This window comes from Arachis ipaensis, chromosome B9 (assembly GCF_059453495.1).
Source record: "Arachis ipaensis isolate K30076 ecotype BB chromosome B9, ASM5945349v1, whole genome shotgun sequence".
NCBI lineage: Eukaryota > Viridiplantae > Streptophyta > Magnoliopsida > Fabales > Fabaceae > Arachis > Arachis ipaensis.
The window spans coordinates 154,151,047-154,176,920 of NC_142444.1; the positions used below are offsets into that span (position 1 = coordinate 154,151,047).

General features: G+C 30.9%; 4 protein-coding genes across 4 annotated transcripts; 2 read left to right on the forward strand and 2 right to left on the reverse strand.

Moving 5' to 3' along the window:
* Positions 1-833: 833 nt before the first annotated feature.
* Positions 834-2,829, reverse strand: LOC107617318 (chalcone--flavanone isomerase 1B-1). The gene is made up of 4 exons (XM_016319057.2): positions 2,607-2,829; positions 2,369-2,527; positions 1,298-1,521; positions 834-1,199 (listed from the first exon to the last, which is right to left on the reverse strand). Exons 1-4 carry the CDS (start codon positions 2,710-2,712, stop codon positions 1,014-1,016), a joined length of 675 nt encoding a protein of 224 aa, XP_016174543.1. The 5' UTR covers positions 2,713-2,829; the 3' UTR covers positions 834-1,013.
* Positions 2,830-10,266: 7,437 nt separating this feature from the next.
* On the reverse strand, positions 10,267-12,423 carry LOC107617317 (chalcone--flavanone isomerase 1A). The gene is made up of 3 exons (XM_016319056.3): positions 12,231-12,423; positions 11,939-12,097; positions 10,267-10,889 (listed from the first exon to the last, which is right to left on the reverse strand). The coding sequence occupies exons 1-3, from the start codon at positions 12,334-12,336 to the stop codon at positions 10,471-10,473; spliced, it is 684 nt and encodes a 227-aa protein (XP_016174542.1). The 5' UTR covers positions 12,337-12,423; the 3' UTR covers positions 10,267-10,470.
* Positions 12,424-14,686: 2,263 nt separating this feature from the next.
* LOC107617319 (uncharacterized) lies at positions 14,687-22,543 on the forward strand. Its single transcript, XM_088498191.1, has 18 exons — positions 14,687-15,160; positions 15,470-15,691; positions 16,329-16,424; positions 16,727-16,779; positions 17,048-17,144; positions 17,315-17,388; positions 17,562-17,673; positions 18,243-18,353; positions 18,878-18,954; positions 19,283-19,349; positions 19,802-19,867; positions 20,179-20,286; positions 20,435-20,565; positions 20,647-20,713; positions 20,818-20,885; positions 21,484-21,580; positions 21,779-21,849; positions 21,941-22,543. The coding sequence occupies exons 1-18, from the start codon at positions 15,011-15,013 to the stop codon at positions 22,308-22,310; spliced, it is 2,037 nt and encodes a 678-aa protein (XP_088354317.1). The 5' UTR covers positions 14,687-15,010; the 3' UTR covers positions 22,311-22,543.
* Positions 22,544-24,490: 1,947 nt separating this feature from the next.
* On the forward strand, positions 24,491-25,652 carry LOC107616954 (putative membrane-associated kinase regulator 4). Its single transcript, XM_016318815.3, has one exon. It carries the CDS (start codon positions 24,508-24,510, stop codon positions 25,534-25,536), a length of 1,029 nt encoding a protein of 342 aa, XP_016174301.3. The 5' UTR covers positions 24,491-24,507; the 3' UTR covers positions 25,537-25,652.
* Positions 25,653-25,874: the final 222 nt, after the last annotated feature.

A 25,874-nucleotide genomic window follows, 5' to 3' on the forward strand; every position in this document is an offset into this window, starting at 1 on the left:
TTCTGTCAATGTAGTATTTACAAGCCTACTACTCTTATTAGCATATTCTCTTATGAAGCACATCAGCCTAACTGTGTGTTTAGTTTTCATGTATGCACAAACCAAACTAAACCAAGCCAAGGTTAAAAGCTTTTGTCTAAATTTGTAATTCTTTTATAGAATAAGTGAATAACTTAAATCCATATTTAATTATTCATTCAAATAAGGTGGTGGATCGATCATCATCACCACCACCACCACTTTATAGTTGGTAGACAAAGGTTTGGGTGCCCAATAACAACCGCAATTTTATAATTCAATGGATCTAATTCAACTTCAAAAACAAACTTAAAGTGCAAGAATTGTCTTATAAGCTATCATATAAATAGGTTTTATTATTTTATCATAAGTATGTATATTAAAGTATTATTAATGGATAATTTAGATATACATAAAAATATTATATTAATAATATTTCTATAATTTAAGTATAAATACGGTACTCTAAGAGTACTTTCATGTATATCTTTACTAGGATAAAAAATTAAGCATTCTAATTTGTTAGGATCGTAAATTATGTTTTTTAAGATAGAAAATATTTAATATAATTATAATATTTTTATGTATTTCTAAATTATCCATTAATAAGTATTAATATTAATATTAGTATTTCTCTATCTTCTTTTAGTCAAAAATTTGTTTTTTATGTTAAATATCATATGGGTTAAATATTTTGTAATTTTTAAGTATTGCTTTATCATTGTCTTTCATGTCAATATTTATGTTCTTGGATGAAATTACTTAGTGTAAGTAATGAAATTAATAGTCTAAGAAATATATACTTGGAGCTCTAGTAGGAAAATCTGCTTTGTTTCACTCATTTAATTGATTGGCAATTTGGCATAAAGGAAAGAAAAGCAGACAAGCACAGAGATAATTGAGACAAGAAGAGTGGCATTATTTATGACAAAGTAAACAGCAATGTCTAGTTGGAACCCTTTTTTATCGAAGGTTGTTATGAGAGCTTCAACTTCTTAGAACTCAATGGAGGGATTGGCTTCATTCAGAATCTGAGAAAGTCTTGTAGCCAAACTCTCTTTAAAAGCAGGGGAAACAGGAATCTCCCCAATCATTGTCTCCAACACTGCTTCTGAAAGTGCCTTGTTTTCAATAAATGCATTCCTATGTTCTGGTATTGTGTCATCTTTGGAGAATTTCAGCTGTTATTAATTAATCAAACATGTTAAATTAAATTAAATTACATTACTATTGGTTGATTAAAATTAATTAATTAATTAAGTATAGTATATATACTGACCCCTAATGTTCCATTGGGGAATTGTTCATAGAAGACAGTAGAGCCTGGTGGGAAGTTTTGATCCTTGAAGGCTTGTCTGAATTCATGAATAGCTTTTTCTTCTGCATCACCGAATTTTTCTATGGATTTCATGTATGCCACACAATTTTCTGAAACCTTCCTTACATATTCAGGACCATCCAATGTTTTAAGCTTTGACCCTCTAATCAGTTTCTCAAATGGACCTAATTAATTATAACACACCAGTCAGATCAATTAATTCACTTCATTATTCGATTGGTCTAAGAACAAGTTAAAATTTATATAATGTAATCCGATAATATCAAAAATACTATATACATATTAAAATTAGTCAATATATACATATAAATAATTTAATTTATTTTTAGTATGTATTTTATATTTTATATATATGACTCATTTAATAGCATATAACATGGTTGCAATAATATATATTGATTATTGAAAGTTTATTAGTATACATATTTTGTCTATGTCGAATTGTCGATGTAGTAGTAGGTAGGTGAGTTGGTATTATATATCATATCATCATGCTTATTTTTATGCATATAATAAGGGACTATTCAAATGCATATAATAAGAGATTATTCAACTAAAAATAATTTATATAAAAATATAATTTATTTAATTGATTATATTTTAAATAAAAATAATATTTTTATAATATATTAAAATTTAACTCTACAATTTATTATTTAAAAATTTAAAAAATTATATAAAGATAATTACAAAATTTTTATTAAAATACCCACCTACATATAATATTTCCAGTCAAAAAAGAATGTGAGATGTCCGATACAATATATTATTGACGTGCTACGCGTCAAAAGAAGCAATTTAATTAAAATTAAACTTCAATAATTGAGTTGATAGTAAAAGAAGAGAATATAAAAAGAGGGACCACACTACCAAAATTCCAATTAAGCTAGACAGCGGATTAATTATAAAATGAAAAAGTGTTAGGTAATTAACTTTTATATTTAAAAAAAAAATTAACTTAACAAGATGTTTTAGGTAGAACATTAAAATTAATTATGGAGGGTTGAGGACCTTGGATGATGTCTCTGTAGAAATGAAGAGAATCCAACAACTGAGCAGGGGTTTTGGCCTTCCACCTTGAAGCTAAATATGGAACTGCTTTGTCTTCCAAATATAACCCTAATCCCGTGAACGTGACGAATACCCCATTAATTGGTAACCCTCTCACTCCTGCAACCATTGCATGCATTATATATGTTATTTCGAAGAAGTAATTAAGTTGAATAGAGAAAGCGATCGATGGAAGAACCTGCGCCGGCAAGGAAATATGATTTGGTGGTCCCCGGAGGTGTGACCACTGGCGGGAATTCAAGGAACTCCACGTTGACTCCGGCGAGGGATGCTGCCTTCACCATAGCTCTATGAGTAGTGTTTGATGAGTGTGAAGATTAGAGGGCAAACTGGGTACTTTATATAGATCTTCAAACTTCAAAGGGATATTAAACAAATAATAACGTGACTTACGCTTCTGTCACCATAGACTAATACAGGGATTACAATAAAATTATTATTAATTTTTATTATTATTTTTAGTTATTAATTTTTTTTAAAATTTATTAACAAGGAGTGTTAGGGACAGCAACTTTTGTGATTTGTAGCATCAAATAGTCATCAATGATAATTTTAATAGTGTGAGATTGGTGTGAGATTTCATTCAATGACTCACTTTTCTTTACTAGTTACATGCTGGCCAAAATTTGAAAAAGTTGCTGCCCCTAAACTTTTCTTTTATTAACTATGAAATATTTTAAAACGTCATAAAATATTCAACTGTTAGATATAAAAGTCAGATTTCAATATGATTTTTAGTAAGATTAAAAAATAAAATATTTTTATTTTTAAAATATTTTGATTTACTATAATTGATTTAAATTGCAATTTTTTTAGCATCCAAATATTTTTAAAAAATTAAAAAATCTAAAAATTGATTTTTGTTTTTATTTTTATGTAATTCTAAATAATTATCTAAACTGTATTTACAAAATTTCAAATTAAATAAATAAACAGTTTGTCAGTGCAAATACAGAAATTATTTGCTATTTATAAAATGTATATATATTAGTTATTTTTATTGTATATTAAACGATGTTGAAAATATTTTTGTTATTAATAAATTTAAAAAGTATTCTGTTAGTAATTTAATAATTAGAGATTAATTTTAGTAGTTTATTCAAAAAACATTCAAATATTAATAATATTCTTAAATAGATTTGTATAATAATAATTTATTCATCTTTACTAAAGATAATTTATTTATTTGTGGATAAATTTATCAGAATTTAAAATTTTATAGACAAAACAATAATTTATTCTCTTTATAAATATTATATTAAATTCAAGTAAAACAACACAAACCTAGCTAATAACATAAATCATTTTATTTTATTTTATATCGTGCAAATTACCATTGAATCGATGTATGTGGAATAAACTAAGAATATTAAAAGCCGTCAGAAAGGACAAAGGTTGGTCTAAACTCCAAATGGCTCCTATTCTTATACACATGTAGTGAAAATCCCACCGGGTAAACCATGTTAATTAATGTTTTGAATCGAACCGAATAGGTTGAACCAACAAGTATTTGACTATGTAGCTTAGTTGATAAGTTAAAATTATCTGTTTAAAAACTAGGGGTATCCATGGATCGGATCATATCCGCAGATCCGCGGTAAATATCCGCATCCGATCCGAAAATTGCGGATACGATCCGATCCGCAAATTGATCGGATATGATAGGATCCGTACTCTTTGTGGATCGGATCGCGGATATCTGCTCTACATCTGCGTATCCGATCCGCGGATTCGCAGATCCGCACTATAATAATTAAAAAATAAATAATATATATATATTTGGTATTATATTTACTTGTTTGTATGTTTTAGTTAGTAATTATTATTCATATATTGTATTATTTTATTTTTGTTATTTAGAGAGAGTTTGATTAAAAATATTTTAGGAATAAATAAGTTTAAAAGTATGAAAGAAATATCTTTATCAATTTTTTTTACATAGAAATATGATTAAAAAGAGAAGGTTTAATTATGCGGATATATCCGATATCCGATCCGATCCGATCCGTGCGGATCGGATCGGATCGGATCCGACACTAAAAAGTGCGGATATCATATCCGATCCGATCCGATGGAAATTGTGCGGATCAGATCGAATTTTTGGCCATATCCGATCCGATCCGATCCGCGGACACCCCTATTAAAAACTGTTCATAAACTGCTAATCAATTACTAAAATAGTATTTAAAAATTCGTATTTCTAATACAATAAATTTCAACAGATATTAATGATAAATAAATTATTAAAATTTTTTTAAAAATAACAAAAAAATTAAATATTAAATATATATTCTAACAAAATAATTTTAAAAATTAAATTTTTATTACAATTATGATTAAAAAAATAAAATCTTTTTATTCTTAAAATTTTGTAACTTTTTGTCAAATAGAGATTTTTTAATTTTTTTTATTGTGAATGACTATATTTTTTAAAAAAATAAAAACAAAAATTTAAAGATCAAATTTTGTTTTGAATTTTTTTACACCTTTTAAATATTTATTGAAATATTTCCAAAAAAATTTATAATATTTATTGATTATTTTTATCGTATTTTCAAATCATTCAAGGATTGTTTTATCGATAATATTTTTCAGGGATCTTTTAGTCAGCGACTAAATCTTTAGAATATCAAATTAATAGTTAACCCACTCAGCTGAAAATCAATCGGTTAAGCCAAATAAAAATTGGCCAATTTTTGTGTAGATATCTCTTGTTTATCACTCTTGTGTAAATATTTCTAATGAATTGCTAACGAATTATAGTTCAAATGTCATATTCTCTTCATCTTCACCTAAAAAAAAAGTGTTTCTAATGAGTTATTTAAATTTATGATAAAAAATATTTTTTATATATAATAAATTATCTTTATCTTTAAAATTTTAATATAATACATTTATTTTTCAAATAAGTAATTACAAATTAAGATATAAATTATTTTTTAGTATTTTATAATATAAAATATATAATATCACAAATATTATATAAATATAAATATTAAGATTTGACTATCTTTTATTTAACTCTTACATTATATTTATATGAGATTATAAAATTTTAGTTGGTTTTGCACTTTTTAAATTTATATTAGTATATATTTATATTTTTGTATATTTATTTATAATTTTACATATTATTTTATTATAATTTGGTTATTCTAATTAAACTACCATTGAACTAAATTAAACTTTTAAATCGATAAATCATTAATTAAAACAGGTCATTTGACAGTTTGATTTCTAAAACCTTAATATTAATCCTAATTTATTTTAATTTTGCAATTAGACAATATATATTTATTGTCCCTTTAGTCTCATATTCTATCTTTTTGGTATCAAAATTAATTTTGGAATGTCACTGAAAAAGTTTTTTTTTTAATTAAGACACGTTAATAATATTTAGATCAAGTCATATTTTTAATAAATTCAACATAATTTGAAATTACATTCTATAAATATTATATAATATTGATTAAATTTAATCTTTAAAATAAAACTTTATTAATGTATTATATAAAATTCACAAAATCTATTCATTAATTATACCTTCGACCAATGCAATCAGATTTAATTAGATTTATTTTAATTTAATTAAGAGGTCAGTTTGAATATTTAAAATAGACTAAATAAAATATTTGAATGGGCAGATCTAATTAAACTGTAGTCCTTTACGTAGGAGGTCAATGTTATTGCCATGTGTTCGGGGAAGTAGGCAGTCTATCTATCTCAGCTACCACCACCATAGAGAGAAATCATGACTTGTTACATTTTTTTTTTCTTTTATCTTAAAAAAAAAAAAACAATAAAGTGCACTTTGTGGTAGGACTGTTAATCGGATTAGTCCAACCCATTTAGACCCAACCCGTTAAGTCCGTGAATTAAATGGACTGGACTGTTTAAATTCGCTTCATTCGCAGGCTATAATTTTTCAATCCAAATCGTTTATGGTCAGTTTAATGGGTTAAACAGGCCAGCCTATTTATCTTTTTATTTTATCTTTTTAAAAAATATTTTGATAAAAAATATTAATTTTAGGTCAGAAACCTTAAACAAACAATATTTTTTAGTTAATTGGTTGAATTTTCGGGTCGGATCGGAAAAAAATATCGTCTAAATGTGCTATTTTTAAAAAAATATAAAAAAATAAACGGACCACCCGTTTAGCCCGCGGACTAGCATGTTTAACCTGTCATTTTTTTCGGGTTCATCGGGCTCAACTCGAAATTTAAAGGGCTTAATTTTAGAGGCAAAATCTACCTATTTAAGTAGGTAAACGGGCTGGTCCGATGAATTTTGTCCATTTTGACGGCCCTACTTTGTAGTAAAGGATTCCTTAGTGCTTTAGTGCACAAGTAAATTAATAGCAAAATAAGTAAATCTTTTGTTTAGGTTGTCTTGTGTATAAATTAGTTGTAGTTAAGTCTCAATTTGATTTCTGAATTCGCACTCGAATCTCAAAATAATTTCTGAAATTAATACTTATTCAATTTCGTTCATAAACTTGAACTCTAAAATTTAGAATAGTCTTTGAATCATTTTTTGTCAATGAGACGTGATTAAAATGTTGACATGAACTTATTATTACACGTTGGTACGTACAAAACAAAACGATGTATCAAATTTGGTGCCTCTTTTGTTTGAAAATGACGTCGTATTGAGTGTGGAGTGCCAACTTTTCTTCTATTTTCCTGCACCATAAATAGAGACTCTTGTCTTTTTCTTTGTCTATGACACTAGTCTTATCAGTGCAATTCTCCTCACAAAAAAATTATCTCCATCAGTGCAATTCTCCTCACAAAAAAATTATCTCCATGGTTAGTTTTGTAATTGCCATCGTAGAGTAACTATCTATTTGGTTAAGGAGAGAGAGAAGGGTTGATTTCATAATTGTCATAGTAGAACAACTATTTACTTGAGAGAGAGAGAGATCTTCATAAGAAGAAAAAAAAGAAAATGGATGAGGAAGAAAAACCTGCTATATTGAAGCACCTAATAACGCACATGCACCAGTTCCTTCACACTTTTTCAACCACTTCCTCAACATTTTGCTTGTAAATCTTGAATAATTAATGAATAATTAGTTAATAAATTAATGATTATTAAAAAAATTTAAAAATTAAATTTTATAATTAAATGAAGTAGAAATAATTAAAATATGAATTTTGACACTAATTTTAAAAATTTTGACTTAAAATCAGACTAGCAGGCCAAACCGGTTGGGTAAGACCCAAGAACCGAAGATCCAGCTTATAAACGAGGCTTTCAACCTTCTTCCTTTCACAAAATGAGTTTCACGCCGAGGAAGAAGAAGAAAAGAGCAAAATCCTTGCCTTCAATTTTCCGTTCCACGTAACTTTCAATCCGAAATTTCGATTGACGGGCCGTCAGCAGCCACGCGTTCATCTTGGAGTTCTCTACAAAATTTACCGAACAATTTGGTAAGGGAATCACGTTTTCTTACCCAATTCTTCCCTTTTCAATTCATGATTTGGATTTTGGTAATTGAGAGATTTTGTGATTTTGATGGTTTAGGGGTACTCTAGCGGTGGATAATCACTGGATTTCGTCCATCTAACTCGTGTGTAACGGTAAGGAAACCCTAACCCTTGTGAATTGGTGATCTAGTGAGCTCAATGTTGATTATTGTGATATTATATGAATTAGATTGTATATCTTGTTGAATTGGAGTTAACTTGGTGGATATTGGAAGTTTGGAATTGAATCCTGGAAGCTGAAATTTAGGGAGGAATCGACCAAGATATGGTTTTGGTTTCTCGTTGATGGTAATCAGTGGCTAAGAGAAGGAGGGGGTTGAATCTTAGCTTCCTTTTTTTCAGAGTATTACTTTTACTTTTTCAACTGACTTCAGGAGATATTTTCACTTTTGTCTCGTAGCAAGTTGAGAGACATTTTAATTTTGTCTCGTAACAAGTTGAGAGATATTTTTCATTTTGTCTCCTGAGATAAAAAAACAGAAAAGAAGTAGAGAAAAAAAATTGACACCAGATATATCCTGCTACTAGGTGCAATGTAGCCTACATCCAGTTTCCATCACAACAATGATGAAATTTCACTATCTTTTTCAAGATTACCAACACCAATTCTTCCCTAAAATTTACCCAATCCTATATGGGACAAATCCAGATTCTAACCCCAATCTGAATTAGACTTGGACTCAAACCAAGCTTTCAACAGCAAAGTGCTAACCCAACTTGTAAGGAAATCCCCACAGGATCATGACACACAATAGATAGATGTACAAAGAAACTCTGAGACATCTATGCCTTTTTCTCTAATTTTGCTCAGTGCCTTTTTTCTCTCAATGACTTTTTCTTACAAACCTCACAAATGTTTGCCTTTTACCATGAGACTCAGACAGACAAAACTAAGAAAAAGAAAACTAAATGAACATCATTGAAGGAGAAGAACTCAAACAGTTTTAGGGTAGCTATGGGAACTCTGTACTTTTCACTTACTCTCCTTGATCTCAACCCTTGGCCGTTCACCCTTAATATAGAAGGGTGAAACTTCCAAAGTTGAAATCAGTTACACCCTCGCAACATCTTTCTTCTCCAACATCAGAGTAGCGACAACTTCATCAGAGGAGAGAGAGAGATAGCTCGAATCTATTGCATGCATCTCTCTCATCTTTTTTCATCCATCTTCTTCAATTTTGGCCATTAATCTTGACTTTGGCCCCAAGTTTTAATTTTGACTGTTGATGAGCTTCTGATCCAAGGTGGTTTCACATTTTCTATGGTTTCCTCTTCCATGTATGAGACCTTGGATCTTTTCTTCTTGATCATTGGTGATATACAAACGAAGAAAAAAACTTTTGTTAAGTTTTGAACCCTGAGAAGCAAACTACTGGACCGTAACCTTTTCTTGCTTTGATATGGCAAAAAACTTTTTGCCTTTTTTCAAAATCAACTCTGTGCATTTTTCATTTTTTTTCTATCTTCTTCTTTAAAAGATTGACATGACCAAAGCAGAGGAGAGAGAAGATAAGAAAATTTTGGCAGAAGTTTTAAACAAGTTAAAGTGAATTGAAACTTGAAAAATGTGTCACTTTAACTAATGAAGTAATTAATTGAAATGAAATTTGAGTTCCAATAACCAAGGCATGAAGACTTTGCAATGTAAAATCTATGGATTTGAGATCATCGAATGGATTTTAAGAAGCTTTGGGTCAATTCTTTCTTTTCTTAATTTCTAGGTTTCAGCCACTATTATTTAAATTAATTTTTGCACCAAGTTTAATTAATTGATTGGGCTTGTTTAACTTTGGACCACCATAAAAACTAAATTGCTTCTCTGTACACTTAACCAAAATCATCAATCAACCAATTGAAACTAAATTATTAAACACTTAATAATACTCTAATAATGAATAAAAAGGTCCTAGATATAGAGCTGTTTCTCAATTTTTTTTATTATTTTTATGTAATTTCTCATCGTTGGAACAAAATATTGAATCAATTAATATATATGGGTTTTTGCCACTTATGAAAAAATGCAGTATATTTACCAAATAAAAATAATCTTTCCAAAGTCAAAATATCAATTTACCTTTATCAAAAACTAATCTTTTAAAGACTAAGGTGGTCATTTACTTTTATTTTTATTATCAAATTTATATAATACGAGATTAATAATTTTTGGTTAATAAGTAATCACTAGAATTATTTACTATATTTTTTTTTCATTTTTTAACTTATTATTTAAACGAAGGTATGAATGTTAATCTAATTATATAATGGTCAACGATCTATTGATCATCACCTAAAAAAATTTATATAAAATCATAAATTTTGAAAAGAAAAAAAAATGGACAAATTAACTACAATAAACTATAACTCTTTCAATTTATTTTTCAGTCAACAAGCTGAACAGTGTTTTATTTTCCTAAAATTGGAGGAACACAACTGGGGTAGATGAATTAAATTAAAAGCGAGGCTGATGGCAAAAATTACAAGAATAATTAAAATGGTGATTAACATTTCAATTATTTTTATTTGAGCAAAAGCTTAATATATATAATTTAATTAGTTATGTTGTGGTGGTGTGACGATAATACCCTGTTGCAAAACGGCAGGTAATCTTGCAGCCAAGCTGCGTTTCAAATCAGGAGAAACGGCGTGCTCTCCAATCATGGTCTCCAACACCGCCGATGACAATGGCTTGTTCTCAATAACCGCCGCCTCTTTTTCCGGTATGTTGCCATCTTCGGAGAAACTAAGGCCCAAGTGTCCCAGTGGTGATTGGCGGTAGAAGACGGAGGCACCAGGTTTGAAGTTGACGTTCTTGAAGGCTTCAGCAAATTGTTGAATGGCTGCAGCTTCTGCGTCGCCATAAGTCCCAACGGATTTCATGTGTGCCACACAATTCTCCATCACCTTCCTTGAATACTCCACTCCACTCAGTGCCAGGATCTTCGATCCTCTAATCAGTTTCTCAAACGGCCCTGGAAACAATTTGTTAAATTAAGTATGCGTGAACTATAGGTAGATAATGAAAATATTAAATAATGTGAATAATGAATATATTGAATATTCAGTTTATTAGGTGTGCAGATGATTATTTTAATATTAAGATTTAGATGAGTAATTTAAAGTGTAATATGTTTTATTTGAATTGGACCAATTTTAGAATTATTATTCATGTTGTTCAAAAAGGTCATTAGCTACCTAATATAATCCATACACAAAATTACTACATATATACTAACTAGTTACGATACCAATAAATATTATTATTTTAAATTAATAATTTGTATTTATATTTAAAGGTATTTATACAGAAAAATATATAATTTATATTTATATTTTTTAAAATTTATACACATAAATTTATAAAATTTATTTATTAAAAATAATTTAATATTTATGCTGATAAAATAATAAACAAAATTACTAAAAAATAATAGTTTCTAAAATTTTTTATTTTTAATTAAATAATTAATTATTGAAATATTTAATCAAATTTATTTATAGTACAATAAATGTTTTTGATATATATATATATATATATTATATTGTTATTAACTATTTTTTTTAATATATATGTAATATGATTGATAATATTATTTAAAATTATGTCATTACTATAATAAAAATTAATTATCAAATTAGATACTTACATAAAATACACATTAAAATATAAAAAATAAATATATAAATATATAATAATTAATACTAATTTTTAGTTTGTCTTATATTATTTATTGTATTTCTCATATTTAAGCATGCTTTAGTTGACCTTAATTTTGTCCCACTTGTAAATAAAAGTGTAATCCAGAATAGTTTATGTACACGCAATATATTTGATGAAGCTTTTAATCCCATCAATATCATTTTTCAACGTTTAGTGAGCAATTTCATCACGAATATAAACTGAATCTAAATTAAAGACTGTAAACATGGCGTTTTAACTCAAACTTTCCATTACGCGTACATGCGTAAATAAAAATAATTGATTCTTACTTTGATTATGTGAATAGTTATTTAAGCATACCGGAAATGATATCTCTGTAGAAGTGAAGGGTTTGGAGCAATTGTTGGGAGGACTTGTCCTTCCACTTTCCGGCGAGTGATGGCACCGCTTTGTCCTCCAAGTATACTCCGATTCCGGTGAACTTTATGAACTTTCCATCAATCGTCAATCCTCTCTCCCCTACTCATTCATCACCAACCAATAAACTATTTAATCTAGATTATTACTTTTTAATTGATTATGACAAAAGCTAAGGCAACCATTAATTATTTAATCCGTTCAAGGTGCGTGTAATAGATTATAATAATAATACCTGCGCCGGCGAGGAAATAAGACTTAGAGGAGCCAGGAGGAGTAACCACCGCCGGGAAGACAAGGTTCTCGAACTGTATTGCCGTGATGGATGGTTCCGCCGCCATACTCAAACTATAAATTAAAGGTGTCTTAACTTGTAAGCTACAATTTTCTTGTTTTATCCCCTTGGTATTTGGCGTATAGAATATGTTTATACCATATATATATATATGTATGAGAAATGCTCAAAATTTACGTGTCCATATTTAAGGATGGTTAAATAATTTAATAAATTTAATTAAATTTAATAAGTTTTAATTATTAATTTTATATGTGAGCTTTTGTCATTAAAAAAAAATTAGTTATTTAATATTTATACAGAAAGAAGCCGCTTTTCCACTTTCATATTCATTATTACATTATGTGACGAGATAAGATTAATTTATTTAATTTATCACATTAATATTTAATAAAATAAAAATATCTAATAAATAATAAAAATAATAATTTTAAATTATTTTTTGTAAATATTAAATTAAATACAATGATTTAAATTATTGTTTTTTTAATATTATTATAATAAATAATTTAACAGTGATATTGAAGTAGATTATTTTAAGAATTATTGGATTAAAATAATTTTTTATAAAGATTAAAACTAGAAATAATAAATTATTAAACTATTTTATAAAAACAAAAAATCATTTATGTTTTGTTCTTTAATTAATTAAATTAAATTAAATACTGACATGAAAAGTGATTTTGTCTAGCTTGACTATTAAGTTGCTTTACTAAATATTAATTGGTATAACAAATTAAATAATAACGTAATAAACTAAAAAATTAGGTAATTCCTATACCTATATACAGGGGTGTACATGACTCGGCTCGGCTCGAAGATTTGGCCTGACCCCGAATATTTTAGGGGTTAATTTAGTGTGATTTTATCGGGTCTAGTGTCGGATAAGAGTCTTAAAAATAGACCCGATCATTATTTCGGATCGGATTCGGACAATAGCTCGAGTCATCCGAACTCGGTCCGGTGGTCCGGTCATCATACACAATTAATATTTTGTGTTATTAGTGATGGATGATTTTTTTTTTTTTTGGTGACTTTTAGTGATGGATGATGGCTATTCTTATGTGGAATTTAAATATTGTAAACCTTAATATTTTGTGTTATTAGTCATTATAAGATTATAAGTCAATATTTTATGTTTAAAATGTATAAGACTTTAGACTAATGCATAATATTGTGTTATTTGTATTGATTTAAATATTTGGTATTCTTAGACAATATTAATATTAATTATGGTTATACTTTAATTTTAGAGAAGGATTGGTTCTTGTTATATTTTTTAAGTGAATTTTACTATGTGAATTGTGAAATAATGGTTGGAGATTAGGTGATTTTTACATGTTAAAATCCGATTTTTACCCAGTTTTTACCCGGCTCGAAAGTGCGTAAGTTTCATCAGATCTAATATCAAGTTAGGGTCTAAAAATTAGACCCAATCTATATTTCGAGTCAAATCCGGATTAAGCCAAATCCGATGTGACCTGACCATGTACACCCCTAGCTATATATTATAATAATAAGAAGAAGCGTTTATATTTCAAGCATTTTTTGCTTACAAGTTATATTACTAGGTACTACTTCCTTTAAGATCTGAGTCCCACTTTTACATTATCGGTTATCCTATACCTACCCACCTAACTGGCAGTCATCATTATATTTAAAACGATATCACTAATCTTCTATTTTTGAATTATTAGAAAATTTATTATTCCAAATCATACAACCATCTCTGTTCATGCCGGTATTGGGTCAACGGTCTTGCCGGTCTAGTTTTGTTTACTAGTAATCTTATTATTGGACTGAATTGAACAATGATCTATATATGAACATCAAAAATTCAAAACATGTGAAGTTCCTTGGCTGTGACTATGACTACGCATATATGACACAATCTCTTTCTATTTGTTTTGTAATCGTAGAATTTGTCAAATTATAATGCTCCATTACTTAATCATTCTGCTATCTCCAAACTACACCGTTTCGATCTCAATCATTACATGCTATCAAAACTTTAATTCAAAATAAAATGTTAGCTCCTTGTTGTTTTTTTTTATGCACGTCACATAATTAAAATAAAGATATAAAATAGTTTAGTATACACATTTCTTTTTCTAAAATAATTTTCATCATTATTTCTAAGGCTCAAACAAGATCTTTTAATTAAGACATAAGACATTTATCATTTCATACAACAAAAAAGGTATTAATCATTTTGAATAATTACATATTTATGATTTTAATAAATAAAATAATATACTTATTATCCCCCCCTGTGATATTTGCAGATATTTCTTTTTTTTTTTTTTTTGTGCACTTCAATGTTGTTCTGTTGGGAGAAATGAGCAGAAAGCCGAACCATATTACTATATTAGCCCATACGATAAACAGGCTATTCTATTGCCAAAGCCCATTAACTTATGCTTTGGAATATACGTACGTATACGTATAGTCGTATACATACACATTGAAAACTGAAAAAACGACAATGGAACGGCGTCGTACGTAGAGATTTGACGTCTTCATCGTCTCGAAATCCAAAAACTGAAGCTTTAGACACATGCTGGTTCTGTATCGATTCCAATTTCCAAAACCACCTTATTCTTGTTATCGTCACTACGTACCAACTATTCAAACCCTAAATTTGGTGCATGCATTTCTGTGTTGAGTGTTGGCATTCGTAATCTGAACTGTGAAATTAAAGGGAGTGACAGTGATAGAAGATGTCGTGGCTGAGATCTGCGATGACCAAAGCAGTGGAGGTTGGGAACAACACCAACCTCACTCGCGCCGTCAGGAACTATGCCGACACCGTCGTACAACACGCCGGCCAAGCCGTCGCCGAGGGCGCCAAAATCCTTCAGGATCGCATTGTAACTTTACTCTCCCCTCTATCTGTATTACTTTCAATTTCGCCTGTGATTGCTACCCTAATTCCCAACTAGGTCAAAATTTGTGTCCCCTTCATGTTTCTAGTGACTTATTGACCTCGTTTTTATTCGTCTCAGCTGTTTGTTTTACATATCTTCTAAACTAGTACTTGTTTTTCCCCATTTGTAATTAAATGAATGAATTGTTGTAATGTTACTGTTTTGGAGCTAAATTAATTTGTAACTGAAGTGTTCTGATGTGAGGTGATGAGAATGATGGGGATACTGATTTCACGTTGTGTGTATGCATAGGCTGCTCGGAATTATAGAAGTGTTGCGCAGACAATTAAGAGATTGGAAGAAGCTGCTATCACCTACAGGGGACCTGAAAGAGTGGAATTGCTTAGAAGATGGCTTGTTGTGCTTAAAGAGATTGATAAATTGTCTCGAGCTGCGGATGAAGGTAAAGAGAAGACTTTTGAGCATCACCTTGGTGTTGAAGAGTTAAAAGATAACCCAAGGAAACCATCTCTGGTAAGAAGCCTTCGTTCCTTGCCTTGAATCCGAACATTCTAGTTTGGTATACTTGATTTTGGGATATAATACCTACCCAAGTTTTAGGAAATCATTTTATTATACTTTTAATCTGCTTAGCACTGACAATCTATTTAAGAAGTTCTTGTTGTTTGTATTTTAGATGATATTGTCAGTAGAAAAACTGTGGTTGATCCTTCCCTGTTTTTGGTCATAGCAGGATTCTTTGGTTGTTGTTTTGTCTTTCTCTCAGTTTAATTACAGAATGAGCCTGTCATTGCTGTTTTGCATTATATTAGAGCAGAGTGCTGGGGTGGCTGTTCTACCCTATTTTACTGCTTCAGAATTCCGTGTTTCAGAGTTTATTTTTTATTTCCATTTTCGACAGTGTGATGCTTTATATTAGATTTACTGAAGTGTTGTGTACTTGTTTTTACTTGTTAGCTTAGCTGAGGAGTCATTATGTATCAGTGTTTCTATATTGTTGATGTCTGTGTTCAGGGTATTATTATTATTATTTCCCAATGTTGATGTGTAAGTTTTTCAGTTATTGATGTAATCCTCGAAATAGTGAACATCTTGATTTAACATTCTCTCACTTTGTTGTTTGTGTTTTTCATACTTTTGGTTTTTTCAGGTTCTTTATTATGATAGTGATTTTGGAGGTGAACCGTTAAATTTCCGTGATGTTTTTCTTCAAAGTCAGGCATTGGAGGGTATAACATTATCAATGGTACGATAATTGATGTCATTATTAGGTACACTAATGCTGAATTTCCTTCTGGTATGTTAATGTTGTTAAGAGTTAGTAACTTCTTATAAACTTTTATCAATGATATTTCCATCTAGTAAAACATAAACACTTGCTTGTTTGTTTTCTCTTTGATGTATAGTTATTTCAGCTTTATTGTTCTAATTCTAATAGTGTTTCATACTATCATTACAATGGTAAAAGAAGATCATCCTGCATATGTCAATCTTTTAATTGCTGATGATGGAGGTTAACCGCAGGGTTAACTCTTTTCTATTCCTCAGATTATCGAAGCTCCTAATGAGGAAGAGGTTTCCCTTCTCCTGGAAATGTTTGGGTGAGTTTGCCTGTTTCAAATGGCTCATGGTGATTTGCAATTCTTAGCATATATTTGCTGTTTTACCTGCATGAAAATTCTTATTCGACATGTTTGATGCGAGTATTTATATGGCTATACATACGACATTTAATTTAATTTGACTGAATCCTTCTGTTCCTAGATTTCAAGCCCTTTGGTGCATATTTGTGTGAGACATTTTGTAACGCTTTTATACTTCAGTTCAGCCAAACATTGGCCTGATCATGGTTTAATTTGTTTTATATAGGCTCTGTCTGACTGGAGGGAAAGAGGTTCATAATGCCATAGTAAGCAGTTTACAAGATCTCGCAACAGCATTTTCAGGCTATCAAGATGAAGTATTGGTAAGTATGATAGTTACACTTGCATCTATAGATAGAAGTATTCTAGTACCAAAATGTTGCTGGAACTACTTGCAATTCTCACCACTTATAGGTATACTGCTCTAGGCAATTCTGTTTTTTTTTTTTCAGCTTTACATGACATTATTATATATGTTTTGCCCGTTTTTCAGGTGAAGCGAGAGGAATTACTTCAGTTTGCACAGGGTGCCATTGCTGGGTTGAAAATTAGTTCTCAAGCTGTTAGGTCAGTATGAACCAAGGGTTTGTTCCTGTTGTCATTTTTGTCGTACAATTTCTGCTACAGATCATGAGGTTTTCTCTCTGGATAAAAGTCACATTCTACTGGTGTCGCATAAGATCAAAGCTGTGTAATATACCTGTCTTCGTTGTGAATCTTGTGTTGCTTTCTGGCTGCAGAATAGATGCTGAAGCCTTTAGTCTTAAGAAAAAGCTCAATAAGATAACTTCACAGGGGACTGAATACCAAGTTGATTATAAATCTGCTGAGGAAACAATGGCAACACTAGAGGTATGTTATTTTATTTCTGTTTGTGTTCTATCATAATTAACAGGAAACTAGTGCACTTTCATAAGGAGTGCAATCTTTTCCCCCTAAACTTTCTTAAATGTGTACTATTTTCATAAGGACTAACACACACAAATAAGAAGGCTAAGGGATCATGTTGCACACTATTTTAGTTTAGGACTAAAGTGTATGTGATCTCTATTTATAGGGGGTAAAGTAGAGTTCCCCCCAATTATTAAAGTATAATGTTGTGCAAGAAGCTCATTTGAGCCTTTTTGGAGTTAGTCTCTACCCTGTAATCAAATACTAGTTAATTTGGCTGGCATGCAGTCAGTGCACTTGTATGATTGTATCCCATTGTTGTATTTTGTACTTATCTTCTTAAGGAAGAGTTGTTACCTGTCTCTAATATCTTGATTCTTTCTTGAGCTGAATGGGAGATTTTCACTCTCTGCTCTTTGCCCTTCTCCCTTTCTCCCTAAGAGTATATTCAACTATTTATTGTGTTTATGAAACTTTATCGATGTTTTGAAATTTGAAATATGGAGTATAACCAACCAATCACTTTGCAGGCTTTAAAAATAGCACTAGCACAGATTCGGATATGCTCCAGGCTGGAAGGATTATTGCTGAAGAAAAAAGGTTTAACCAATGGAGACTCTCCTGATGTTCATGCCCAAAAGGTACAACTATTTCATAGTTTCGTTTGGAAAGTAAAGAGGTAGGAGAGCTAGAAAATAGAGATACAATATATATATATATATATATATATATATATATATATATATATATATATATATATATATATTACCAGGCATTAAAACTAGAATGGTTTACCTTCATTCAACCAAGATAGATGATGGAGACTTGCTCTTTGCTAGTTATCAAATATCAATAACCTCAACTCTGAATGAAAACTGGAGAGGTAGTGGCTTGTAGATATTTTGTTTTGTCACCATTTAGCTGACATCCACAGAAGGATGAAATTTTCTCTTATGGTGATATACTTCCACAAGTACATGACTATATGTCCTAGCTTTTGGTATTGGGAATAGTATGGGACTACAGAGTAGGACATGCATTTGGGGTATTTTGGAATGTTCAGTTTTGATGATCTTCGTTAATAATATTTTTAAATGTGTCTAGATCTGTTTTTTCTTTATATTCTAGTTTCTAACAGTGTTATCATTTTCATGTCTACAAGTAGGTTGATAAGCTAAAGGTTTTAACAGATTCTCTTGCCAACTCTGCTGCAAAAGCTGAAAAGCGTATTTTAGACCACAGGTAGATTTCCTGTATTATGAAAATGTCTGTTTAGTGCTCTCTCTCCCTGTATCTCATTTCATTTAGTCTGATTATATCAAACTATAAACTGAGAATGGAATTCCTAGGCATGACAATATGACATGAAACTATGCAAGAAAGGCAGGATGGTTAATTATGAAATGTTTCATTTAGTTATTTTTGTTAATGCATGCAAAGAATCTTGTAGCTTCTAGATCAGGTGATTTTGAAGGATTTATTTTGCTGTATAATATTTTTGCTTCAGATACAGGAAAGTAACCCAACCCCCTCCCCCCTTCTCTCTTTTTCTTACACTAAATAATGACAGAGTACAAAAAGAGGAGGCATTAAAAGTTCGGGTGGCTAAAGATGGTGAAGTTAGTGAAAAGGAGAAGGTAATCTGTTCTGTTCAGCAAGGCAGCATTGTATTTATTTGTAAATTTTGGCTGACAAGGAATTAACAATCTTTCACAAGGAAACTTCATAACTGACTAGGTCTGTTTTTGCTTTGAAATGTGTAATTTATGTCTAAGTTGTCAATATTAAATAATGTATGGACAATATTTTATTTTGGTTTGAGGGAAGGATATCCTTATAGGAGCATTTTTGTTTCACCATCTGAAGTTTTTATATACACTTTGTCCTGTATTATATTTTTGTTTTATATTGTTTAGGTGACACTAGATTGAAAGAAGTTAATCATTGATCATTGCTCAATAGATATAGAAGGGCTTTCAGTATGCAAGCTCTATTAAATTTATCTCTGGTCTGGTGTGCGTACTAGGTGTTCCATCTTTTTCGTAGAGGGACTGCTGATTTTTTCCTCCCTCCCCCTTTTCTTTTTTAGGAATTGACAACTGAGATATCAGGACTCCAACAGAGAAAGGAAGAACTTGAAGCTGAATTAAAAAAGGTATTTTGTTGCTATCTATATTCTCAATGCTTCAGTATTTTTCTCAGTTCTTGCAGAAGAATGGTTTCTCATGTTGTTAGTCTAGAAACCATTGAAATTTCTAACTGAAGTCTTTGACCCTTTCCTAGAATTTTCTTCTCTTACTATTCTGTCTTCAAATGTTGATCTTCATCTATAATTTCAACTAGTTACACCTTAAAGTAAGAGTGATTATATCATTCCGGGTCTTAATTGATAATTATTTGTATATGATTGATTTATTTAGAAACAGACATTTTATAATTGATTGATGTCTGGTTTACACCCTGTAGGTTAATACATCTTTGGCTTCTGCTCAAGCACGATTGTGGAATGTGAGGGAAGAGAGGGATCAGTTTGAGGAAGCAAACAATCAGATAGTTGAACATCTGAAGACAAAGGTTTGAACTTTGAAGTTCTCTCTTTTGTGTTTGGGTTATCATGCTAATCCACTTTGCTGCTTAAATAATTCTCAGCACCCAGCTACAGTTTTCTGAAGTATTCATTTGACCCAGTTGTCTGAAGTATTCATTTGACCTTGATTGACAGGAAGATGAACTTACAAAATCAATTAGGTCCTGTAATGTTGAAGCAGATGTTATCAAGACCTGGGTTAATTTTCTCGAAGATACTTGGGTTCTGCAGCGGTCAAATGCAGAAATTTACGAGAAGCAGGTCAAGTATGTATTAAACTTTGGTGGATTTTCTTATATGAGATTTATCATGAATTAATACTGTTGCTAATTGTTGTGTTTTTGAAGTGATGAATTGGAGAGCCATGAGGACTATTTTGTGAATTTGGTCATTCAGCTTCTTGCTGGTTACAAGGTATTGATTTTCCTTTACAGAATTGGATGTTGAATTTAAAATGGTGGATTCCTTTCTGCTTCCCTGCTTTTCCTGTGTAATATTACATGTTATGTAATTCACAGAAAGAGTTGGAGCCTTCCATCGACCATATTGCAACGTTCGTTGTGAACCTCAAGAATCTAAGTCAAAGGTAACCTTTCTGTGTTATTTCTAATGTCTACATGAGAATTTGGGTGTATGGAAATTTCCTTTTGAGAAATCAAATTATTTACAATTAAGAACAAATTTGAATTTTAACTCTCTAAATTTGTAAGGAAAATTTGAACCAAAATAAGTATGTGATCGCATGAATAAAATTATATTTATTTTAGAATTTGCCCCCTTTTTTTTTGTTTAATTTAATTTTTTGAAACTAATGTTACAAGAAGATGGGGGTGAGAACAGATCCTCCAAGCAAAAGCAAAGCATAAACAAAAAACCAGTGGTGAACTGCACTTGTCTGAAAGGGAAATTCCTCTAAAAAGTACATAAGCTTTACACTAGATAAAGGCCAAATATCTAATTTTATCCCATAAAGCTTGTTTATCTAATATGTTGTTAAGGGTGCGTAAGTTTCACTCCAACAAAATACTCCAAATTGTGGTGTATACTGTGCAATACCACAAAGATTTTGCTCCTTCCATATTCCCAAAACCAGCAAACTTAGTCAACAAAATCTAGGTTGCAGCATGTGCCTAAATGTGTGCATGTTTATTTTTCTTATTTTCTTAATTTTCTTGGGGAGATAGGTTAGAGAAGGTGGCCTCCAGTGGAGATGATGAGGATACAAAGCTATTAAGTCCAAGGAGAAATCTTGAGGAGGAATATTTAAGCTATGAAGCTAAGGTATACATGTGACTTGAGAATAATTTTAGGTCACTGTCTTCTTTATCCAGCAGTTCACTTATTTGTCTTCTTTTACCTTGAAGCATGCCCAAGTGTAGATTCTTACCTAGACAAAAATGCTCTGGGGTGTTCAATTTGCTTGTATGTTTGAATATCCGGACTTTGGATCTTATTGATGGTTCTGTTTCCTTGTTTCAGATTATCACCACTTTCAGTGTAGTGGATAACATGAAACAGCAGTTTTATGCTCAACATGAGAAAATTTCGAGGTTTTGTATTTCCTTTAAAATCCACTGTTTGACCTTGTTTCAGTTGCTTCATATTTTCTTTCTAAATCACATTATGGGTTCACTCATCCAGGAAAGATGAAGAAAGAGTTAAAGAGCTTTTTGATGCCATTGAAAAATTACGGACTAAATTTGAGGCCATTGAAAGACCAAATCTGGAAATTGAGAGCCCGCCTGAAAAGTCTGAATCACCCCTTGCCGAGAAAAAGCTTGATGATACACCAGCTGCTTCAGCTCCAGCTCCGGGTACTGAGATTTTAAAGACAGAAACAGAGAAACGGTCAAAATCACCTTCAGCTAAGGGAGATGATATATTTGACCATGAAGCGGAATTAGCTAAGCTAGAATCGGAGTTTGGAAAGGTTAGCCAAGACTACTCAGGAGAGGAGATTGGTGATTGGGAATTTGATGAGCTTGAAAGAGAATTGTCCTCTACCAAGTAATTAGGTGAATCCTTTTGGACCTTAACGCTTGCTGTTGTAGTTTTATAATCAAACATATGCAAGTATGATATGAATTGTAAGCGTATATATAGGTTGGCTGTTAATGAACGTGCAGCATGGTCAGATTTCTTTGAATTTGTAACATAAAAACGTGCATAATTTCTTCATTCTTCTGTAAAGTACTGAACTTTAAGTTATAACTGATTTGTCAGAGCTTTTTTCAGTGGGTCCAACTTATTTCAGGACCTTGATTGTCCATATGCCATTTTGTTTTTTTCATGAAATTAAAGGTATTGAACTGTGTGCTCTTCTTCTGCCGTTTATTATTTACTCTGTTATATTAACTAAGAAATATTCAAACGGTTTTTCTACCATTTATAAATGAACTAAAAAATGTAGATTATCAAGACTATAGAAGCATGTAGCGAATACTTGATTTTTTTTCTTTTTGGTTCATATTTTAAGTTGACCAAAAATGTAAATAACTATGGCCAAATTTGGATACCGTTTAGATACAAATTTATCATAACAAAAATTGTGGAGTTCAAATTCTTATCACTTTCACCCATCTTAATAGTTTATTATAATTATTCTAGGCGAAATATATAGGTGTGTAATTGCTTGACGACCTAACTTTATTTTATAGCAATTCCTTATTACAAGTGACGTTGCAACTAGATTAGCATAGCTAGGGAGGGACCTATACTATACTATAAGTCTATAAAAATCATAAAAGGAAGGTTCCTATGAAGCAATGCATGGTTTCTCAATGTTGATGATATACTTCACATTAGTGTTTGCAAACACAGGCTCTATTAATTAACCAAATAAAAAAAAAATGCTCATTGGAGGAAACAAATAGGACCTTGCACTGTCTTTTTGCCTCTAACTAAGATTTGAATTGAAAAAAATAATAAGAGAGAAAAGGGTAAACCCAAAAGTAGGTAAGGAGTGTTGAAAACCAAAGTCTAGAACTTTATTTTGCAGGCATTCCGGCCTCAGTTCCCTTATCCCACCAATATTTGTCGGGTCATTTTGTTGCCTTCATCTTGTTCAGTGTGTTATGATGCATTTATTCACTTACAATTTGGACTTTTTAAATGTTAATCTTAATTATTAACTAATAAACACAAAGAAAAGTAACATGAGTTATGTCATGTCATGTCATGTCACCACAACATAAAATTAAAAAAACAAAGGCATGTAATGTAATGTAATTTAAGTTAGCCATAAAACAAATGAAAGAATAACAAGAAAAGACTGGAAAAAGATGCTTATGTTCACAAAAAGGTCTATCAAGACTTTTCCCGTGTGCAAGTTTATATATACACTAAAGTGTGTCAATAAAAAAAAAAAAAAAAGAAAAAAAGAAAAAACAGAACCTCGAATCCGGTAAAAGAAAGTGCATTAGTGTAATCAGTGCAAAGTTTATATATATTTGCTGAGCTGTTATTTCAACATCAACTTGATTATGGTGCACAAATTACTTATATAAATGCAGAAAGAATCAAAAGAAACATATCTTTGTTCAGAAACCCAATTTCTTGCATGAGAATGTATAAGGTTTCAAAAACATGGATCTTAAGGCACAAGATTTTCCTTGAAGATCCTCTGTCTTATTCCTTCATTTTTTTACCACCAATCACTATGAAGTTACAAGGCTAAAAGTATAACTAAAATATATCATTGCTTTTCAATCATACTAGACTTTGCCATCCCTACTATTATTCTATTACAGCTAGTAACTAGACTATAAAGGGTGAGACAGATTTTCAGGTTAAAGTCAATTTCTATTCATCAATAGAACTCATGTTAGTTACCATTAGCAAACAGAGATACTAAAATAAATTAGCAATCCCAATGAGAAATAAATAATCCAGAGTTTATGTAATGTGGGTCAGTGCTTAACCCCATAAGAGAAAATAAAAAAAATGGTTTAACTTTCACATTTGGATGCTTGCTTGCAGACAAACTCCTTCAATAATGATAAATGATAAGAGACAACCATGAGATTAAAATTAAAAGAAGCAATAAATTAGAATACCACTAAACTACACTAACACTAATTAACACTGCTTTTTATTTTGTATATTTTTTTAATATGGCATTGTCTAACCCTTTTAAAAGCAGCATTTGGTCTTCAATTCTCCATAATATACTCATAGGAACAAGAACTAGAGAAGTGTGCCTAAAATCAATGGCTTCAAAACTCATAGCATTTGATACTGCAGATGATGATTACATTGATATGGAAGTAACCTCATATTCTAACTTCTTCTGCCATTCTCATCCACAACCAGGAGAGTTTGAGTTCCAAATGTCCTCCATTGATCAAGAAAAGGATTCAACAACTTCCCCAGCTGATGAGCTTTTCTACAAAGGAAAGCTTCTTCCTCTTCACCTTCCTCCAAGGCTTCAAATGGTTGAGAAAATCCTCCAAAACTCTGACCCTCCTTTTGTTATGGACAAAGTTGAAGCCTTTGAAGAGTTTTTTAGCACCCCATTAACCACAACCTACACAACACCAACCTCAGGCACCCCATTTGAGTCCTGCAACATTTCTCCTGTTGAATCATGCCAAGTTAGCAGAGAGCTAAACCCTGAAGACTATAAGCTTGAGTTTCCATCAACAGGCACAAGTGATGAAGGATTCACTGTTGAGAGTAATCATCATCAGAAGAAGTCTTGGACCAAGAAACTGAAGCATTCATCAATAGGATCAAAGTTGAGGGCTTCAAGGGCTTATCTCAAGTCCTGGTTTGGAAAATCCGGTTGCTCCTATGAAAACTATGCAACTTCAACAAAAGTTGCTGATGAAGGCTCAGTTTCAAAGGCTAATAATAATAACTTGTCCAAGAAGAAGAAGAATAATAATACTAGTAGCAATCCATATGGTCAAATTCGATACGAGTCCTCGAATTCTGTCATGAAGAACAATGGAGATGATCCAAGTAGCAATCACAGAAGGTCATTCTCTGTAGGAATCAAGATTCTTTCGGGAAACAAGTCGTCGCTGTCCACCGGATCATCTTCATTTTCGATTCCAAACAAGTCATCAAGGCAGCATCTTAAAAGGTGCAGCAGTGCAAGCTCAGAGATAGAGAATGCAATCCAAGGAGCCATTGCTCACTGCAAGAAGTCTCAGCAAACAAAGAAGAATTCAAGTGAAGTAGGATTCTACTCATTTAGTGAGGATCAAGAAAGAGTAGTGCTTTTGAGGGGCTAATAGGGACAACTTAAGTTTTGATGAAAGATAACTCTAATTCACTACTTTAACCAAATTGTCATGATGAGTAGAAGTTCAATACTCTACTCTTTAATGTTGGTGATTAATTTGTATTATCAGTAATCTTAGTATTTTTATTTGAAATCAACTTGATCAACTTAATATGAGTTGGAATTTCAATTACTTGTGAGTTAGTGTACTATGATATGCATGACAACATTACAAACCATGCATTTTGCAAGATTTCCTTATTTTAGTTTGAATTGCAACTGATTTGTGAGACATTTTCCAAAAGTTAAGAAAACCAAATTGGTGGTTATAGATTCAACCATAGACAG

What these genes read in the sequence shown, in the direction of transcription:
- LOC107617318 (XM_016319057.2), bottom strand. Translation starts at nt 2,712, where the DNA reads ATGGTGAAGGCAGCATCCCTCGCCGGAGTCAACGTGGAGTTCCTTGAA. An exon ending in ATATTTCCTTGCCGGCGCAG is followed by an intron (nt 2,528 to 2,606) that starts GTTCTTCCATCG and finishes CAATGGTTGCAG; the next exon opens with GAGTGAGAGGGTTACCAATT. An exon ending in TCCCCAATGGAACATTAGGG is followed by an intron (nt 1,200 to 1,297) that starts GTCAGTATATAT and finishes AATTAATAACAG; the next exon opens with CTGAAATTCTCCAAAGATGA.
- LOC107617317 (XM_016319056.3), bottom strand. Translation starts at nt 12,336, where the DNA reads ATGGCGGCGGAACCATCCATCACGGCAATACAGTTCGAGAACCTTGTC. An exon ending in TTATTTCCTCGCCGGCGCAG is followed by an intron (nt 12,098 to 12,230) that starts GTATTATTATTA and finishes ATGAATGAGTAG; the next exon opens with GGGAGAGAGGATTGACGATT. An exon ending in CTACAGAGATATCATTTCCG is followed by an intron (nt 10,890 to 11,938) that starts GTATGCTTAAAT and finishes AATTGTTTCCAG; the next exon opens with GGCCGTTTGAGAAACTGATT.
- LOC107617319 (XM_088498191.1), top strand. Translation starts at nt 15,011, where the DNA reads ATGTCGTGGCTGAGATCTGCGATGACCAAAGCAGTGGAGGTTGGGAAC. An exon ending in TTGAACATCTGAAGACAAAG is followed by an intron (nt 20,287 to 20,434) that starts GTTTGAACTTTG and finishes CTTGATTGACAG; the next exon opens with GAAGATGAACTTACAAAATC. An exon ending in CTCAAGAATCTAAGTCAAAG is followed by an intron (nt 20,886 to 21,483) that starts GTAACCTTTCTG and finishes TTGGGGAGATAG; the next exon opens with GTTAGAGAAGGTGGCCTCCA.
- LOC107616954 (XM_016318815.3), top strand. Translation starts at nt 24,508, where the DNA reads ATGGCTTCAAAACTCATAGCATTTGATACTGCAGATGATGATTACATT.